Here is a 14057-nt window from a genome sequence, read left to right on the forward strand (position 1 = left end):
GCAGGGTTTTGGGGAGGGGATTGTAAGATGAGTTGATACTTTGTATGCCTCAGCAATGGTACGAGTACAGGTAAACGGTAAACTGGGGCAGCTGGTCTGTATGGAAATGGGTTTGAGGCAAGGGTGCCCCCTCTCCCAGCTGTTTTTTGCTTGTATGCAAAACCCCTTTTATGAACTGGTGGATGGTGGTTTGGGGCGTGGGGCACTGGGCAGTGACTGTGCAGCACGTGTGGTTGGGTACGTAGATGATACCATGATTTTGTTAAAAGGGGAGGAGGACTTGCAGACCGTGGGATGGGTTGTTGAGTTTTTTGGGGGAGAGACTGGCATGTGCATCAATAGGGCAAAATCGAATTTGTTGGAGGTGGGCACATGGATGGGGGGGGGGAAGGTATGGGTGGTCAGTTGTGGTGCAACTTAAAATATGTGGTATTGTGTACATGACAGATGAGAGGAAGGGACGAAGGGTAAATTTTGAATTGGTGGTCAAGGCTTTAGGTCGACTTCGGGGGTTAAGAGCTGGGGAGGTCTCATTGCAACAGAGGGCAGTAGTGGTTAATACACTTGTTTATAGTAAGGGATGGGGTGTGGCTGAGGTGTACCCTTTAAGAGATGCGGATATTCAGGAACTGCAGAGAAGGGTCTTACATTATGTTTGGGGTTTTGGGAGAGCTTGGTTAAGTCGGGAGGTTGTCATGACTCTTGTTCATCATGAGAGTTTAGGTCTCTTGGCTTTGGGGCCATGGGCAAAGGCCCTCTATGCAAAGCAGGGGTTCCTCAGGGTGGGCAGTGAGAGGTGCACTTGGGTGGGTCAGGTAATGATCGAAATGTGCAAATGGTGGAGTGGCAGGGGATTAATCGAGTGTGAGGACATGTTGCATTTGTTGTTAAAGTTGAGAAATGTGGAATGGATCCAGGTGGGGGAAATGGTCAGCATATGTTGCTGTAGGGAAATTGTGCAGGGGTTGTCTGTTTTTTCTGCTGTATAATGGGGGGGGGAAAATATGGGATGGATTTTGTAAATTTAAGTTGGCACCGAGGGTTCGTGAATTGGTGTACAGATTTGTCATGGGGATTATATCATCAAAATCGGTCATAAATAGGATGGGTTTGGTAAGGGAGGTGGATTGCTTACATTGCGGTCTAGAAGAAACAGCTTTTCATGTGGTCTACTTTTGTGATACCTTGGACAAAGTTCGTTCGTGGTTGGGGCGGGTTTTCGATTTTCTTAGTGGGGGAAGTATCTCAACCTTACGGGCCTTAACATTGGACGTTAGTGGAGTGTCAAGGGAGGTATGAAGAGCAATAATGTACGTGGTGGCTGATTTCCTCTATATCTCGTGGGGTATGCAGGAAACCGGGGGAACAGTTAGATCAGGGCGATTGTGGCAGACATCTACAGAATGTCTTGTAGAAATAAACTCATATATGGTAGAAGTTGGGATAAAAGTTTTCCTGCAAACTATTGGAGTCTTACGGTTCAAAGGTTGCTGCAACTGGGAGTGGGGTAAGGCAACGAGGGGCTGGACTCCCCCCGTGGTAGCACCAAATGGTATGTTCGGGACTTCAGGGTGGAGGGCGGGAGTTAGTGAGTGGCGTGTATGTATTATGGATGGTTCTGTGCATCTAAGTGTGTATGGATATGGCGTGTGTGGAATTGAGATCTTGGATTAATTCTAAAATGGTCATGCATCTCGATAATACAGTTAAAATGCAATATTTCGGAGTATGTTCCAGCCTCTTGCAAGACTGAACCAGTTCCCGACTATGGCCGAGGTTTGTTGAAATACGTTGGGTCTTTCCCGGGATTCCCATTGGGTATTTGTTTAGCCATATGTAAGCGGATGTCATGCTGATATCACCGCTAAAAGTACAACGTTATACTGGCCTTTTAGGGGAATGTTCATAAGCAGACCTTTTAATGTTTGAAAACTTTTGATGAAGGGCACAAAGTTTCATTTGCGTAAGGTTGTTTTGTATATGTGGTAGCAGTCACCGCTGTGGGGGGGGGGATGTATAATGTCCTATATTGTAATCTTTGGGCATTCAAATTCCTTGGGCAGCACGCTTTTGGGGTAATATGTTGCTCTGTCTCCCGGTGATATCACATGTATTTTTTTTATCACTTATGGTGCATATAGTCAGTTGATGTTCAATCAAGCACCTTTTACTAATATCACTGTATACAGGCAGGGTATATTTTTTGTGGGTTTATAATTAAAGAAACTAGGTAGGGGGTTGGTAGGCTTATTAGGTGTCTTAGTGTTTCTTTGTATGTGATCATACATTCTAGATCTGTAAAAGTCTTATGTTAATTATTAAGGGCTTTTTGCATATTTTGGTTAGATTTTAAATATATAAAAAAAAAAAGAATACCATGATTCAATTTCAAGTGTCATGTAGGTTTTTGTTAGTAATTTTATATAAGTATTGTACCATTGAGTGTGCAATGTATTAGTTTATGAGATTGTTGTTTGTATATAAAGTTTCATACACAATATGAATAAGAGTGTCAGGTTTTGGATTGTATAGCTATTTTGTGTTTAAGGTATGTTCAGGTGTGGGTTGTCCTCTGTTTAGTTATATGTATGTTGTTTTCTTATATAATGCTTCACATTTCTTGTTTGAAGTCAGTTTTGTATACCATACATGTAAACTGTGTTTTTTAAATAAAATATAAAAAAAAGATAGAATAAGAGACCTGAACAGTGTCATCATGGGCTTGTCATCCCTGGTTTACCTGGAGAGAGTTCCGGGGGTCAACGCCCCCGCGGCCCGGTCAGTGACTAGGCCTCCTGGTGGATCAGAGCCTGATCAACCAGGCTGTTACTGCTGGCTACACACAATCCAACGTACGAGCCACAGCCCGGCTGGTCAGGTACCGACTTTAGGTGCTTGTCCAGTGCCAGCTTGAAGACTGCCAGGGGTCAATTGGTAATCCCCCTTATGTATGCTGGGAGGCAGTTTGAACAGTCTTGAGCCCCTGACACTTATTGCATTGTCTCTTAACGTGCTAGTGACACCCTTGCTTTTCATTGGGGGATGTTGCATCGTCTGCCAAGTCTTTTGCTTTCGTAGTGAGTGATTTTCGTGTTCAAGTTCGGTACTAGTCCCTCTAGGATTTTCCAGGTGTATATAATCATGTATCTCTCCCGCCTGCCTTGTGGAACAGAGCTTTTCACCGTAGCCGCCACGGACTTTACTCTGTTGACTACTACTCTTTGTGTTCTGTTTGTGAGGAAATTATAGATCCATCTACCAACTTTTCCTGTTATTCCTTTATCACACTTTTTGTGTGCTATTACACCATGGTCACATTTGTCAAAGGCTTTTGCAAAGTCTGTGTATATAACATCTGCATTCTGCTTGTCCTCAAGAGCATCTAGGACCTTGTCGTAGTGATCCAATAGTTGAGACAGACAGGAGCGACCTGCTCTAAACCCATGTTGCCCTGGGTTGTGTAACTGATGGGTTTCTAGATGGGTGGCGATCTTGCTTCTTAGGACCCTTTCAAAGATTTTTATGATATGGGATGTTAGTGCTATCGGTCTGTAGTCCTTTGCTAGTGCTTTACTGCCCCCTTTGTGGAGTGGGGCTATGTCTGTTGTTTTTAGTAACTGTGGGACGACCCCAGTGTCCATGCTCCCTCTCCATAGGATGGTAAAAGCTCATGATAGGGGCTTCTTGCAGTTCTTGTGGTACAGAGCTTTTCACCGTAGCCGCCTCAGACTTTACTCTGTTGACTACTACTCTTTGTGTTCTATTTGTTAGGAAATTACGGATCCATCTACCAACTTTTCCTGTTATTCCTTTATCATGCTTTTTGTGTGCTATTACACCATGGTCACATTTGTCAAAGGCTTTTGCAAAGTCTGTGTATATAACATCTGCATTTTGCTTGTCCTCAAGAGCATCCAGGACCTTGTCATAATGGTCCAGTAGTTGGGACAGACAGGAGCAACCTGCTCTAAACCCATGCTGCCCTGGGTTGTGTAAATTATGGGTGGCAATCTTGCTTCTTAGAACCCTTTCAAACATTTTTTATGATATGGGACATTACCGCTATCGGTCTGTAGCTCTTTGCTATTGCTTGACTGACCCCTTTGTGGAGTGGGGCTATGTCTGTTGTTTTTAGCAGCTGTGGGACAACCCCAATGGAAATAAGTCACTCTGTCTGGCTTTTTTGGGTTATCCTAGGTTCTCTACGCATATGCTGCTATGTGTGATAATCTATGTAACTGTATTTGTGTATACCTAAATAAACTTACTTATCCTGTGTCCATGCTCCCTCTCCATAGGATGTTTAAAGCACATGATAGGGGCTTCTTGCAGTTCTTGATGAACACAGAGTTCCATGAGTCTGGGCCTGGGGCAGAGTGCATGGGCATGTTATTTATCGCCTTTTCGAAGTCTTTTGGTGTCAGGATAATATCAGATAGGTGTGAGTCTACCAAATTCTGTGTCTCTCTCATAAAAATTCATTTAGGTCTTCGACTCTCAGTCTTTTGGAAAATATTGTATATATTTTCCAGAAATACAGTAGTTATGTGTAAAAAGATGGCCATATTGTATTTAATAAAAACTGTTATAAAAATGGGAAGCCTGCGCCTGCGCAAGGACAATTGCCATTTTTGTTTTTTAATTGAGTAACAGACATTAGTAATGGGAAGAATTTTTCGTGCTCTAGAGGTTAAATTTGGGCTGACACCTCTCAAATAGGAGCCTAAATTGTTGGATGTGCATTCCTGGATAATTTGAGTATCAGGTGACAGGACAGGATAACTCCGGGAACCTCATATAAGCTGTTTAATTTATGTTTAAATTCTGGCCAGTAAATTTTTCATAAATGTAGGCAAAAGGGGGGGGGGGGGTCCTGTACATGACACATTAATCTCCAGTCAAATTGGTGAGTGTTTTGATAAAGATATATTCTTCTTCTGTTATATAAATGTGTGTATATATATATATATATATATATATATATATATATATATATATATATATATATATATATATATATATATATATATATATATAATCATTTATTAATTTTAATATACAGTCCACAAACATATATTTACCAGAATTATGTACATTTTATTTGTAATTAATAGGTCCAGAGCAACTTGTGGATATGACAGTGGTAGGTATCGAAGGGGGGCATTTTTTGCGACCTAGGTGTTCCAAATTCCTACTTGTCTAACTGGAGTTTACCTGGAGAGAGTTCCGGGGGTCAATGCCCCCGCAGCCCGGTCTGTGACCAGGCCTCCTGGTGGATCAGAGCCTGATCAACCAGGCTGTTGCTGCTGGCTGCATGCAAACCAACGTACGAGCCACAGCCCGGCTGGTCAGGAACCGACTTTAGGTGCTTGTCCAGTGCCAGCTTGAAGACTGCCAGGGGTCTGTTGGTAATCCCCCTTATGTATGCTGGGAGGCAGTTGAACAGTCTCGGGCCCCTGACACTTATTGTATGGTCTCTTAACGTGCTAGTGACACCCCTGCTTTTCATTGGGGGGATGTTGCATCGTCTGCCAAGTCTTTTGCTTTCGTAGTGAGTGATTTTCGTGTGCAAGTTCGGTACTAGTCCCTCTAGGATTTTCCAGGTGTATATAATCATGTATCTCTCCCGCCTGCGTTCCAGGGAATACAGGTTCAGGAACCTCAAGCACTCCCAGTAATTGAGGTGTTTTATCTCCGTTATGCGCGCTGTGAAGGTTCTCTGTACATTTTCTAGGTCAGCAATTTCACCTGCCTTGAAAAGTGCTGACTGTGTTAATATTAAAAATACTTTTGTTAGAGATGTCTTGGTATATTATTTGAGGTCCCTGCCAGAAATTACAGTGGTTGGTGGTGACTGGAACTGTGTGGTGCGCCGTAAAGACGTTGAACCGAGGGGGGCGGGTTTCTGTTCGCTTGTTTTGGGTGACTTGTTGTCTGGGTTGGGGTTGGTAGATGTACGCAGAGGACGTGACTTGGGGATTGAGTATACTTTTGTGCATAGGGGCTATGCAGCATGTTTAGATAGGGTGTATGTGTCTTGGCGGGTGGTCGTAATCAATGTGCGTGTATTGAATGTCTTTTTCTCCGACCACTGGGGAGTTTTTGTAGAGCTTGACTGGGGAGGTCTCCCGCATCGTTTTAAGGGATACTGGAAACTGAATACGCGGATGCTACAAAGTGCAGATGATAGGGAACTATTCGCGGACTTCTGGGCGTCTATGGGAGTAGACTCCTGGGAGGGGTGGGATTTAGTACGAAGGTGGGATGAGGTTGTGAAGCCTCAAATTAAGAATTTTTATGTGCATTGGTGTAAGGAGGCCACTCGCTTGGAGTATGGTTTTCAGAGGTACCTGGAGGGTCATCTACGACAATGTTATGTGCAGGGAGAGGCATCTGGGGTTTACCCAGTGGATGAGATCGATACTATTAAAGAACAAATCCAAGTATTGAAAAATAAGGTTTTCGATGGGGTGCGCATTTCGAGTGGGGTGGAGGAGGCTTTGTGGGGTGACAAGCCGTCTGCTTGCGTCTTACAAAGTCAGACACAAAGGCGAAAAGCGACTGAAATTGTGAGTTTAGTGGTGCAGGATGAAGTTGACGGGTATAGTGAGGGACAGGTCTTAACAACAACTGAGGGGATAAGTTTTTATGTCGATACTTGGAGTAAGCTCCAGATGCAAAGTAAAGACGTGAGCGAGCATGCGATACAGGATTTGGGGAGAGGAGTACGATGCGAGTTAAATGATTATGATCGCCTTCTCATGGGTGGGCCTATATCTGAGGCAGAGGTGTGGGAGGCACTACAAGGAATGAGTAAGGGGAAGGCTCCAGGCATTGATGGCATCCCTTGTGAATTTTATATCAAACATTGGGAGGTAATACGGACTTTTATGGTTTGTTTACTCAATGCGATGAAGGAGGGGGGGGGGTGTTAGGTCTGTCTCAGTGTATGGCAGTGTTGGTCTTAGTTAGGAAATGTGATGTGCCGTTAGCGATTAAGGACTACTGTCCCATATCGCTGATGTGTAGTGACTATAAACTATATGCAAAAATATTGATGAATAGAATTAAGAAAGTGTTTGATAAGGTAATCCATAAGAGTCAGTTTGGTGTGCCAGGTAGGTCAATGTATGATGGTCATGGGAATATCAGGGAGTTTGTTGAGGAATGCGGGGTGAGGGGTGGGGGTGGTGTTTTGGCTTTAGACTGGCGAGCCGCTTTTGATAGTGTGGAAAGGGAGGTTCTGTGGAAATTTATGAGATGGCAGGGTTTTGGAAATGAGGTCATTGTACAATGGAGCGGGTTTTAAAGTACAAATTAATGGCAAGTTAGGTGTTTTTGTCCACTTGAACAGGGGCATTCGTCAGGGATGCCCCATGTCTCAAATGCTTTTTGCATGAATGCAGGACCCTTTTTACTGGGCTGTTTGTGGGCGGGGAATAGAGACATCGTGGGGTTCGAGTAGTGGTCGACCGACCCTTGTGGGTTATGTAGATGATACTACTGTGTTATTACGTTCACGAGAGCAATTGGGTTTTGTTGGGAGACTTGTTGACATATTTGGCATATATGTGTGTTAATAGAGAAAAATCGAAGATTATGGAGTTGGGGGAGTGGGTGGGGGATGGGGTGGATGCAGAGGGGTGGACTGTGGTTGATCGTATCACTATATGTGGTATTCATTATATGCGGGAGATCGATCAGATGAGGGCGTGCAATTCGGGGAGGGTTGTACATAGTGTCTTGGGGCGCTTAAATAGTCTACGGCCGCGACATTTAACCCTGCATCAGAGGGCGGTGGTCATTAATGTCCTGCTTTATAGCAAAGTATGGCACGTTGCTGCACTGTATCCTCTGTTGCAGGGGGACATCAAATGTCTTTTGCATAGAGTTTATCGATTTTTGTGGGGTTCAGGATGCGATTGGCTCACAAGAGCGGTGATGGAGACACCAATGCATCAGGGAGGGTTGGGTCTCATTCCTCTAGAGCAGTGGTTCCCAAACTTTTTCAGCTTGTTACCCAATTTAACATGCCACATAAAGTATGTTACCCCTTTCACAAAATGTTGTTATTGATATATATGGCTAAACGTGAACGTATACAGCCTCGCATACTCTGCTAATCCTAGCAAAACCATTGAAAACGTAAGAACCACACATACGTTATATATAAAATTAATAATAGCTACAAATTCACAGTAACAGTGGGTAAATACTAACTATATACTGCACAGGGCCCGGTGGCCTGGTGGCTAAAGCTCCCGCTTCACACACGGAGGGCCCGGGTTCGATTCCCGGCGGGTGGAAACATTTCGACACGTTTCCTTACACCTGTTGTCCTGTTCACCTAGCAGCAAATAGGTACCTGGGTGTTAGTCGACTGGTGTGGGTCGCATCCTGGGGGACAAGATTAAGGACCCCAATGGAAATAAGTTACAGTCCTCGATGACGCACTGACTTTCTTGGGTTATCCTGGGTGGCTAACCCTCCGGGGTTAAAAATCCGAACGAAATCTTATCTTATCTTATCTTACACATACATACCAGCTTATGTCTACCTCGGCTGATGCTCACAGATAAACTGACAGTGTGAAATAGAGGCAGCCTCAGGAAGTGAGTGACGAGTACTGGACAGGTCGATCTGGGCTACTGAGTGACTTTTGTCCTGAAGCATACTTGTCAAAATACTTTTGGGTTTCCACACACTTAGCTATATATTTCTTCTTTTCTAATACTGTATATTAGTTTTTGATGTTTATTGTTATTTGGTTTAACTTTATTACTTACTTATAATAGGTTTACTTTACAACTTTATATACTAAGACAAAGTTAACAATAATCCTCATACCGGGTACCGCATCGTTTTCTTGATTTTCAGAATTCATAACTTTTTTCTGTCACCCCTCCATTACCCCCCAAAAATGGTCAAATTACCCCCAGGGGGTAATTTACCCCCAGTTTGGGAACCACTGCTCTAGAGGCTCGTGTCATGGCATGTTACGTGAAGCGTCGTTTTCTCGGACTGGGTGGGATGCATGGTGGGTTAAGTGAATTGTATCACGACCTGCGCAGGTGGTGGAGAGGGAGGAATTTAATTTGGTGCCACGCGATGCTTCGCGTATTATTGAACATGAGGGACGTGCGCTGTGTAAAATTATGTACCTTAGAAAGGGCGGGTAGGGAGGTAGTCGTGGTGCGAGTTGAAGGAATGTATCCCATGTATGCGTGGGGTAATATATGGAGGCGAGTTCAACAGTTGCGTCTGCCTGCTCAAGTACTGGAAGTGGTTTTTAAATTTTTACATGGGATCTTGCCGTCCAGGGTGGTGTTGTATAATAGGCGTTTGGAGGAAGACTGGGGTTGTCCGGCGTGCGGGATGGAGGAATCTGCTTTTCACGTTGTGTATTTCTGTGAGACTTTAGGTATAGTACGGGAGTGGTTCAGTAGGGTTTTGCGTTTGGTAGGGGGGAGGGTTGTCGGTACTCCGGGCATTGAGCTTTGATGTAGGTGGGGTTGACTTGCGTGTACAACGTGCGGTGTCATACGTTGTGGCCGATTATATTTTCGTGTCATGGGCTATGAGGCACGTTGATGGTAACAGTAGAATTAGGGTTTTAGCGGGGACGATTTATAGGACAAAATGTTGAAATAGGTTGGTATATGAGGGGAGATGGGAGAGAGACTTCCCGCCTGAATATAAAGCCTTGGAGTTACGAGATTTGAGATAGTTGTGAGTGTTCAGTGGGTAATCTAACGGGCTGGTCAGCTGTGTCTAATTGTGTTTGTCAAGTGCGTGAATGTTTTGTGTTCTTCGAGAAAAAAAAAATTGTCTAACTGATAAATAATAATTATCTTTGTTCATTTACTGTTATGTACATAATGATACATTCAGATAAATGTAATTTTCCGCAAGTCTGGTTAGCGGGATTTGAGTAGCTTACTCATTTCCTTACTGTCATCTGTATAGGACCCATCTCGTTTAAGTAGGGCCCAATACTGGATGTTGTTCTCTACTTTGTACTAATGTTTTTAAAATATGTTCACTGTACACCCCATGACTGCGGCATGGCATGCCTTACTGTACATGAAGACGCTTCACACTGCATAAGATCAAGTGTGCATGTTTCTGAGGAATGAAAAGACTGCTTTGTATGCCAGTCCCCTTCCTGTCAGAAGTTACCATAGTGTTTATGTAATTTACTTTCATTTTTATTTTATGGCTTGAAGTACATGTAATGTTAACATTTAGGTGAAATGCAGCCTTAATTAAGAACCATTAGGTAATAGATAGGCATTAAGTCTAACAAACTAAATTTGGGAATCATTCCCTGAACCCATCGTGTAACTGATCTCTTAACAACCACAGATAGGATAGGTGTGAGTAAAGTCAGTACTCTGTAAAACTATCTACAGTAGGTATGGAGCACACTTAACCTATTAAAGTAAACGAAAGGACCTCACTACTGTCTTTAGGTGCCTGGACAGGCACCTAAGTCAATACTGTGGCTGTGGTTCGTACGTCGGGTTGCGTGCTGCCAGCAGTAACAGTCTAGTTGATCAAACCTTGATCCACCATGAGGCCTGGTCACAGACCGGGCCGCGGGGGCGTTGACCCCCGAAACCCTCTGCAGGTATACTCGGCTAAGCTGGTTGGTTAACTGGGTTGAAAACCTATTTGTACACAATGTTATTAAGTCAAAGATACACTAATTCCTAAATTAAAGTAAGCTCAGCATTAAGTACATACTGGGACATGTGGATAAGTTTTACTCCTGCTGCCCTTGATTACTTTTTTGTGAATTAATAAAGCTGTCTACGTTACCTAGTAGTACATTAAGTACCTAGATATTAATCAGATATAAAAATAAAGTAATATTCGGCTTCGTTAGGCTATCTTGGTTAGGCAACAGTTATAATGGAGTCGAGGCTGGCAACAGGGAGATACAGGTGGTGACGTATCAGTTGCCACCCGGACCTTGCTAGGCAGACTACCTTGGTCTTCACTAGTGTTCTGCTGTTACACTATGATGTTACGTAGCCTGCTCCGTCATCCAGTCTTCCTCAAGGCAGTAGGGAAGCCAAATTTACCCTTGGCTGCAGCCTACTCTGCTCCTGCCATCCCTCAACCTATAGTCAAACCTGACGTTCCTTACACAGGGGTAAGTTAGTGCAACAACTGGCAAGTCTGGCCAAAGTGCTGACGTGTAGAAAACTACAGAACTTGATGAAAGCATTAATGTTTTGTCATGACACTGTCATAACACATCATGATGATATGCATGTAATGATTATGACAAAAAAACTGTACAGGGTGGCTGTCACTGTCTAACCTGTTGAAACTACCAAGATACAGTACATTACAGGAACCCCAGTGTAAGTTTATTCAGGTATACACAAATGGTTACATAGATTATAATACATAGCAACGTATGTGTAGAGAACCTAGGATAACCTTTTAAAAAAGTCAGTGACATTTCCATTGGGGTCATTTTACCTTATTACAGTGTAAAGGAGACAATATCTTATTATTATTCTATAAACGAGATAATGTCTTATTATGCTATAAAGGAGATACACTAGGAAGAAGGGAAGATTACATGTGTTAGCTAAAAAAATAATTCTCTTCCCTTTCTGTCGCTACATTTATTGGGCACCTTTTGGCTCTCTTGAACTGGTTCATGCTATGACTGGCTTTGACATGTGCGGGCAGTCTTCCATTCCCTTATTGCTGTACAATAAAAGGTGTTTGAAGCCTGGCCATTGACTGTGGGTACTACAAAGTTGTGCTCTCTCCCCCTAGTACTATGATTGCTCCGGATCCCAGCCTTGACAGAATTGGCAGCAAGATATTCTGGACATTGTTTGTGAGCAATTTTATAAACTTGATTTAACTTCAGTTGTTTTACGCTGTCTTCAATATTCAGCATATCCAACTGTTGTAATTCATCCTGGCCTACATGTTCTCTTGGACCCAGGTCCAGGATGAATCTTACCATTTTGTTCTGCGTGATTTGCATTTTTTTTTCAAGGCAGAGTACCATGAAGAGCAAGCGTAGTCCATATGACACTATAAGGGCTAGACATAGGGTCCTGCGAGCCTCAGTAGGTAGACATTGTGCTTGTCTGTAGAGGAACTTTAGTCTGGCATTCACTTTCTTTACAACACTGTCCCTTATCAGTTCTCCTGACATGCATGGGTCATAGGGGATTCCCAGATATTTTACTGAGGAAACTGAAGTGATGGGTTCCCCATTACACTGGACATTAAAATTATTTACGCTTCTCAGTGTATGTTTCGTGTCAGAGTATGGCTTCCGTTTTCCCGAGGCGTGACGATAGTTTGTTGTCTACTAACCATTTCCTGCAGGACTCCAGTTCTAGTGTTATTACATTAGCTATATCTTGTGGGCCTTTACCTGACACTAACAGAGCACTGTCATCCTCATAAAGTAGGAGTTTGCACTTGACACTGACAGGCATGTTGTTAACATAACACAAATAATAAGGGACCCAGAATACTACCTTGGGGAAGTCCACATACTATCGGCAGGGGTTCTGATTCTGTTTTGTTGATTTTGACAATTTGTTTCCTACTGCTAAGATAGGACTTAAACCAGTCTATGGAACATATGCCGATAGCTTGAAGTTTCTTACTTAGTATATTGCGATTGACAGTATCGAAGACCTTTTGCAAGTCTAAGTTGAGGTTCCCTGTCGACATTTCAGTTCTCATTTAATCCGTCAGATTAATTAAGGAGGTGTCGGTTGAGTAAGATCTAAAGCCTGATTGGTAACTATGATGAATATTTTTGTCAATAAGATACTTAACTACTTGACAGTACACCACCCTCTCAAATTTTTGATATTAGACTTGAGTATACTAACAGGCCTATAGTGGCTGACATCAGATCTGCTATTGATAGGAGTAACTCTGGCCTCCTTGAACCCCTCTGGTATGGTATTAGTGGTGATGGACAAATTTATTATGTGAGCAATGGGGAATGGCAATTCAGAAGCACCATTTTTTAGGAACTTAGACGGGATGTTATTTGGGCCAGCGCTCTTAGTTGGGTTTAATCTGCGTAGTTCTTTTTGCATTAAATCATGAGATGCACTTACTCGTTGACAACTATTTGGGGTTACCCCTTATTGGTATAGTATGTTTTAAACGTATCAGAGTCTGTGTTAAAGGTATTTGATAGTTGGTAGTTTACTTACTAGTGTTTATGCGACAGTCTGTGTATTTGCCACTTCAGTCGTTTCATGGCATACCTCGTTATCTATATTTAGTACTATGTTAGATCTAACTACTGGTTTATGACTATACCCCAACTGTTTGTTGTTGCCAGAGCTTTCTAGGGTTATTCTTGTACTCCTCGATTTTTGCTCTCCTTTTATAAGTCTCTGCACTCTTCCTCACCCTTTGGAATTCATTTAGCACTGCAATATCCTGCCTGTTTGCCTTAAATCTTTTTTAGCAACTGGTCTCTGAATTTCATATCTAATATTTCGGTAGTCATCCAGGGTTCGGTTCTCTGTTTAATCCTACCCTCTAACTGGTGCAATATTATCAAGGATGGCAGTGAACATTGTTTTGAATTTTTCCAGGCATCATTTACGTCTGTGAAACTTATCACTGTCCAGTCACAATTGTGTAGCCTGTTTACCAGTGTTTCTTTACTGTAGTTTCTAGTTGACCTAATTTTTATTGTTCTCTGTAGGCCTATCCATTCCCTAGTGATTTTCCTGGTGCAGTAAATGAATTCATTACCAGAAGATACTAAAGTAACCCGGTCTGAAAATCAATTTAAGACTCTTCTCAAAAGCCACTTAATCACTCTAGACTAAATGCTAAATACTCAGTACACATATACTCACTTATGTACTCCCACATCATAATTTCAACAATTACTTTGAACCTTTTATCCATAGTTGACAGGAATATAATTGAATCATTGTTTTCACAAAAAGCATTTTTGAATACAGTATATGAATATATCTTTTGTCTTGTATAAATTAGATTCACTTATAATTAATAATCTACTGTACAACTATGAT

At 42.5% G+C, this 14057-nt stretch overlaps 1 protein-coding gene across 1 annotated transcript in view; it reads left to right on the top strand.

Moving 5' to 3' along the window:
* Nucleotides 1–10936: 10936 nt before the first annotated feature.
* The window catches only part of LOC128694845 (aldehyde dehydrogenase, mitochondrial), a 38429-nt gene continuing 35308 nt past the window's right edge, over nt 10937–14057 (top strand). Inside the window, exon 1 of the mRNA XM_070094296.1 lies at nt 10937–11158. Within this exon, the coding sequence (XP_069950397.1) occupies nt 11024–11158 (135 nt within the window). The 5' untranslated portion in view covers nt 10937–11023. The remainder of the gene's footprint in view (nt 11159–14057) is intronic.

This window comes from Cherax quadricarinatus, chromosome 45 (genome assembly GCF_038502225.1).
Source record: "Cherax quadricarinatus isolate ZL_2023a chromosome 45, ASM3850222v1, whole genome shotgun sequence".
Classification (NCBI taxonomy): domain Eukaryota; kingdom Metazoa; phylum Arthropoda; class Malacostraca; order Decapoda; family Parastacidae; genus Cherax; species Cherax quadricarinatus.